This window comes from Corapipo altera, unplaced genomic scaffold (assembly GCF_003945725.1).
Source record: "Corapipo altera isolate COAL_440 unplaced genomic scaffold, ASM394572v1 61129, whole genome shotgun sequence".
NCBI classification, from domain to species: domain Eukaryota; kingdom Metazoa; phylum Chordata; class Aves; order Passeriformes; family Pipridae; genus Corapipo; species Corapipo altera.
This window is the reverse complement of record NW_020884955.1, coordinates 1,045,479-1,052,221: the sequence shown is the minus strand read 5'-3', so window position 1 is coordinate 1,052,221 and position 6,743 is coordinate 1,045,479. Positions and strand designations below refer to the sequence as shown.

Sequence of the window (6,743 nt, the reverse complement as noted above, 5' to 3'; positions counted from 1 at the left end):
TCCTATCTTGTACTATATCACTAGTAGTTTCAGCTTTTATATTGCGTAGTAAATAATTCTGATTAAGATCTTTTGTCTAATCATTTGTATAAAATAGATTATTAATTTTATATAAATATTCTCATTTTGCCAATCATTAAAACCTGCGGGACAGGAGTTGTTCAGTCATACCTCTATAACTCCTTAAACTGAAACCGCTGATGTAATCCGAGGCTGGGATTGGATTTAGCTGCACCCAGGCTCCTCTCTGAGAAGGGGTTTAGAAAGCAAGGGAGTCCTTTCTGCACCTCATGACTCAACAGCGGGGATTTCTAATAGATTTTATCTAAGCTTTCCACTCCCACCCACAACACAGGCGACAGGTATTCAGATTCTCACCATGGGAATCATAACAAAACAAAAACAAGAAAACGGACTTTGAAGAGAGAGCTATGGGCTTGAGCTGGCTTCTGCCCGTGTATTTCTTCCTGGTGTTTGGAGATACTCAGCATCACGACAGTGAGAGAAACCAGTAATGGGAATTCCACTTGTATTGTGATCCAACTGGAGGTTGCAGCTGCTGTACTGAGCTTGTATTGTCAATGTTGCTTTACTCTGCTGAATTAAAATTCTGTCTAACACCACATGTTTTCAAATAAGTAAATTTGGTATTAACACATTATACCCTCCTCATGTGGAAAATCTAAAAGAGCCTGGTCAGACTGTATTGCACAAGAGAAGCACCTGGACTGCAGGACAGCAGGAAACACCTCACCACACAGAATGCATCTCCAGGAGGGTTGAGTTTACTCAAAACAACATACAAAGGAGTTTAGCACAGAACAGTTTGAAATGGCCACCCATTTGTATCATCAAGGGCAGACAGGAAAGATATAAAAATACAGGGCCATGTGCATAACACTGTGTACAACCTGCCTACTAATGTAAGGCCACTTACATTACTGCTTGATTCAAGCAAAAGAGACAGCAGGTACTCCTTTCTGACCTTGATTCAGCCTAAGTTTCAATCACTTCAACAACACAATAATAAAACGACAACCTTGCATGTATCAAAAAGTAAAGCTCTAAATATATTTATTATTCAGTTATATTTGTTTTTCATTGCACAAATTTGGTTTTTATCCCCATGTTTTACAGTTTTTTACAAAGCTGTCACAAGTTTTAGAAACTGTTAAAATGATCACTTAGGACTATTTAGGCACAGATCATTAACCCATAACTCCATTTCCTCCATTTGTTTTTCCATGTGAAAGATTTACGGTTGCATTTAATCTCCAAATTGAAATACATTTGACAGTCCACGCTTTTACAAGCATACTGTCTGAAAAAGAAGTTTTGATTAAATAGTCTCACCTTATCAAATGTTTCCAGCAAAGCCTAAAGAAAGCAACTTCTTTTCCAGAAATGCTGAAATCAACACAACCCTAAGATAAGAACCATAGTGGCCCACCATTCTCTATGCTAGTCAGTCATGGAATAACAAAGAAACAGTTCTCAAGAGGATGTAAAAATCCCCTGTAAAATTTACTTTAACATAGAAATAATTTAAATAATTTATTCTGTATGAAAAAAAAACAAGCAAAAAAAATGCAGCAAATAAAACACATATGGTGAAAGGATGTGTCATATCCCCTGGACTATTGAGGCTGTGTTGAGTGCTCTCCTTTCTGATAATGATTTCTTGAAAAGCAGCGTCATATCTCTTGTGCTACCTTCTGAGAAAATGGCTTTGAAGTTTGAAGCTGTTAGGACTGTTCTACATAGCTGAAAAACTGTGAGCTTTTTGATTTCTTAACATAATTCTTCTCTTTGGTAAGAGAGCCTGATCACTTTTGGTGTAAGACTCATATGTTTAGATTAAAGCTCTGTATCTGGGGTAAGCTGCTTTTGCATGTAACTGTATATTGCAGTGTTCCCAGGACACAGGGAAATCCATTCTAGATGATCTGAAATGGGTCGAAGTTTGTTTCAGCAACTTTGTTATTAATATATTATTTTTTATAAAAAGAGTGAAGTTAAATAAGTGACTGATGCTAAAGGACTCTTCCTGAAGAATATGAACAACAACCTCCTCTTCTTAATGCTGCAGAAACAACAATATTTGTAATTTTTTAGCACCCACATCTATTGTTGCTATTTAGAAATGAGTAAAATATTTTTGAAAACTGGGTGAAGAGTTTGCAGCAGAGCAAAAGGGAAAAGTCTTCATGTGATTTCTATATAAGAGCAATTAGTGCCATGAGACCTTGCTGGCTATGCCTTTCAGGGATAACCAGGGGGGCATCTCACATGAGCACAGGCAGTGCACAGCCTTTAGTCCCCTTGATAAGGAGCCCTGTTTGTGGGTATTTCTGAAAATGGAGGGGGTTTTAATTTATTTTTTTTTATTTTTATTTTTATTTTTAGATTTTGGGTAATCGGTAGGCCTCAGGGAACTAGCAAGGCATAGTATTCATTTCTATGTGCCACAACAGAGGTGCACAGTTAACAGGTTAAACAGCGGTTGCTTGCTCTGCTTGGGTTTAAGACATCTCCATAAGGTCTAGCAGAGAGCTAGAGAGCTGGTGCTGAAGGGCACAGGTCAGTGTGGCTGCAGGCCTTGGGGAGCCAGAGCAGCCTGGGAGGATGCAGGGCACTGCACAACACAGCTGGCAAGAAGGACCCTGCTGCTGTAGATGGCTGCAAGGATGGGACAAGGCGCTGGCACCTGGGAGCTGAGGAGGCAGCAGCTGCAGTCACATGGACAAGCAATACTCCAGCAACCACAGAGGGCTTTTCATGACTAGCCACGGCCCCGTGATCTTCCTGTGGTTGACACAACAAGTCTAGCACCGTTGCTGAAAGGTCAGCAGTGGGTTGGGGGTCCAACTCCCCCCTCATCCTTTTAAACCCTCTTGGCAAATTCCCCCACTGTCAACACCGTGCAGCTTTAAATGTTGTCCTCATTTATATGATGACCCCCAATTGACTGCAGCTAGTCTTTGGCAGAAGGAGGAAAAGAAGGCCACTGACCCAAAGGACACAGAGTTCTTTCTCTGGAAAGAACCAGCCCACAACCACCCTTTTAAAGTGGGACCTCCAACACCAACTCTCCTTTACCTATGACAAAAAGTGCTGACCCCTGGCACTCCCAGCATAGCCTCCCACTCAGAGCAGGACTATCCCTAGCACAAGGTCAGGGTAGCCACGGCTTTGCCTAGCCACCTGGTGCAGGGCCAAGCCATGAGGTGAGAGGGGTGCCTGAGGATCACTTTGGAGCTAGACCTGCCGTGAAGCTCGGCTGGAGAGTGGCCTCCCAGGGCAAGAGGACAGCAGCCACAGGAGCCACACTGCTGCATCCCAGTATGGGAGAACTGGCAGCTGCCTTCAGTCTCCCATACTCCTGTGGAATGACAGCAAAACAGGTTGCTCCTAGAGCTTAACATGTAGCTTCTCCAGGACCGGAAGAGCAAGATTTTCCAAAGTCTCTCATTAGCATTAACACATGAGCTTCTGACATCAGTGAGCGGGCAAGCAAAGGGAGCCTGAAGAAGTGCAGTAAATCCATCAATAACTGTCTGGTGATGATTAGGGAAATGTGACCACCACAAGCCAGGGAAGTCCATGCTGCCTGAAGCATCAATTTTTCTCCCAGTAAAAAACCTAGGAGGAGTTATTGGCAGCAACTGGAATCTCCTCCAGTTGCCAGGGGTGCAAAGAGCTGCAGGCCAGCACTTTCAGTTACTGCCTGTGTCTGTGCAGAGGTTTCTGATCTCCAGCTCCAGCTGTTTAATCTGGACATCTCTCTGGATTATCAACTCACGTAGTCTACGGATTTCTTCCTGTTGTCGGTAAAACATCTGTAAAAGCTGTAAGAAAAGACACATTTTACTTCCTTTACACTAAGAAAACACAGACTTAGCCTGACAATGCCACCAATCCTGTCACATGACATCTAAGAGAAACAGCATCTAAAGAGGAGGCCTTCAACTAACAGGAGGAACATCAGCAATGTTCCTGTTGTCCACTAGGTCGAGTTAAAACTGCAGGTGTTTCTCAGCACCATTTAGTAATGCTACATCTCCTTAATTTAATGGAAAAAGTCAGGAAAAAACAGCTTTCATACCACTAATCACTAAAAGAAAGCCTACAGAAAGGATCTGGAGTCTAAATTCCAGAGTCCGCTATATCTCCTTCTCTGACCTTGGGCAAGTTCTACTTTTCTTCTTTTTTTTCTGATCATGCTCTGTCCTCTCCAGTTGGGACTAGCATAGCCTTTCACTGTGCATGCAGCAGAGCACCCAGTTCTGCAAGGGCTTCTGTAACCTCAGGGTGCCAGCTCAGAAATATGTAGAAAAATATCCTTTTTCACGCCACAGGGAAATTCAGATGTGGAAATTCCTGCCCTATCAAGCTGCAGAAGCTAAAATCTTGAAGAGATGAAAAGGGGACCTGAGCACAGCTAGGGGATGAAAATCCTTCCAGGGTTGCTGAAAGCAAATACACTGCATGTACTTGAAAATGTCCCTGAACTGCCAATGATGAGAGGCTGGAAAATCACCACAGAGATCTACCATTGTGCCAGCTTTGGTTATTATACAGGGAGGTGGTTGGCCATGACTGAAGATAGATCATGGAGCTGCCAGGACATTTTCTGGAGTCTTTCCCAGGTGCAGGCTGCAATGAGCAGCCAGCCTCAGTGGCATTGCACTGTCCAGTTGTCCCCCAGCAGTGAGCTGCTGAGGCAGGAGCAGAATCAGCCTCTTAGCCATGTCAGGGTCCACAACAGTTAGGCAGTTAAGACTATATGGATGCTCCAGGGGTACAGACAGTCCTTCCACAGTGATCCCTGCTGCCTCACCAGGCTCACTGAGTGCAACTCTCATAGAAGGGTTATACTGCATGAAGTCCCTTCTCCAGGCACCAAAGATCACAAACACCTTCTTGTCCCCTGACAGCCACCAGGCAGCTCTGTGCCACAAGAATGCCCAAGAATGGCTGAGGTCACTTGGTCTGTTCAGCCCGGAGAAGAGAAGACTGAGGGGAGACTTCATTGCAGTTACAAACTTCCTCCTGAGGGGAAGAGGAGGGATAGACACTGCTCTATTCTCTGTGGCGACCAGTGACAGCACCCAAGGGGAACGGCCTGAAGTTGTGTCAGGGGAGGTTTAGGTTGGATATTAGCAAAAGGTCCTTCACCCAGAGGGTGATTGGGTGCTGGAACAGGCTCCCCAGGGAAGTGGTCACAGCACCAAACCTGACAGAGTTCAAGAAGTGTTTGGTCAATGCTCTCAGGCACATGGTGTGACTCTTGGGGATGGTCCTGCGTGGGGCCAGAACTCCCTTCCAACTCTTGATATTCTGTGATTCTGTGAAAAAGCAGGAATACAGGCTGCTCCCCCCTTTTCAGATTCCCTCAGCTGGGGTGCTGCTGGGCTGTATTTCTGCTTCCTGTGTGGCAGCCAAGGCATGAGGAGCTTCTGCCCTCACAAAGCAGAAAGAGCTTACACTGACCCAGGTCTGCAAAATAAACCCTCCCCAAATTGCCACCTTGTGAATAGCATCCTTTTGGCAGCTGGCTTTGAGCTTCCCCCACAGCCCCAGTCCTTCACCCCACACATTCACACCTCATTTTCAGTTTTTGGTGGTGGACACTCGAATATGTCAAAGCAATTGGAGAGGCACATTTGCTCATTTTTTGGTGATTTCTCCTCCACTTTCAGCTGTTTTCTGCCATCTTCAATCTCTCTTGGCTTCTGCTTGTCCTCCAGTGGCATCCTTTCTCCCCAACCCTGCTGCTGGCTCAGATCAGTAGTTTTCACAAGTGGCTCTGGCTCAAGACACTGTGGTACGGAATTCACAGCTCCAGAGCCTGGTCTCAAGGATACCAAGAGAGGCCCTAAGGAGGGAGGCAGGTGACAAGTTAGTACTCACAAACCACACTCAGAAATCAGCTCTAAGCAATTCATTCAAACAACTTGTAGGGATAAGCATGAAGGCACTTGACTGGAATGGCTTCCAGAGTTCATGGCCACCAAGTTATTTTAGCTTACAGTCATATTTGTTATGTTTCTCCTTTTCCTCCTTTCCTCTTTCTCTGGCAGTTAACAGGCCAGAGAGCTGGCAGCAGCTTACCCAAGCCCTGGGGAGCTGAAGGGCTGGGGAGCTCTCCATGTGCTGACCTTTGTTAACTCCATTCAGCCACTGTTGTGCTGTCAGTGCTGGCTGGGCTGCTGCAGTCAAGGGGTAGATGTCTTCCTGGTATGATTCCGACTGCAAACAAACAAAAGTCCAGAGTAACTACATCAGTGGGGTTTTAGTTTAGAGGGGCCATACTGGATTGTGCTGAAGAAATAAGTTTATTCCACCTCAGCACAAGGAGTGTCATGAGTACTCACCGGCATGGACATAAAATCTTCTCACCTGCCCTGACCCTCTCTCAGAAGAATTGCATCTGAAGACCTAATTTAATTCCTGAGGGTAAGGTCTTTGCATGTCCATACAACAGACTAGGGGAGGTTGACAAACGCTAACTCAAATCCCATAAAATCAGTGTTCCTGAGCATGAATCAGTGAGTACAAAGGATGGACATAAGTCACAAATCATCAGCTGATCATCAGCTGACAAAAATTGGCCAAGGAGATAACATTGGAGGAACGTGCCTGATTGGTAGTTGCAGTAAGCATTAGCTCTGCTGCCTCTGAATTCAAGGAACTTCCTTCTCATATTCTGCTTTCTGAAAGTAGAAGGCACAGTGCTGACA

At 44.8% G+C, this 6,743-nt stretch overlaps 1 protein-coding gene across 2 annotated transcripts in view; it reads right to left on the bottom strand.

Annotated features, from left to right (window-relative positions):
* Window positions 1-777: 777 nt before the first annotated feature.
* The window catches only part of CORO2A (coronin 2A), a 37,156-nt gene continuing 31,190 nt past the window's right edge, over window positions 778-6,743 (bottom strand). For both annotated transcript variants that reach the window (XM_027663713.1, XM_027663714.1), the window contains exons 10-12: window positions 6,162-6,252; window positions 5,607-5,878; window positions 778-3,848 (exon numbers count right to left, since the gene is read on the bottom strand). In XM_027663713.1, coding sequence (XP_027519514.1) covers window positions 3,717-3,848; window positions 5,607-5,878; window positions 6,162-6,252 — 495 coding nt within the window. In that variant the 3' untranslated portion in view covers window positions 778-3,716. The remainder of the gene's footprint in view (window positions 3,849-5,606; window positions 5,879-6,161; window positions 6,253-6,743) is intronic.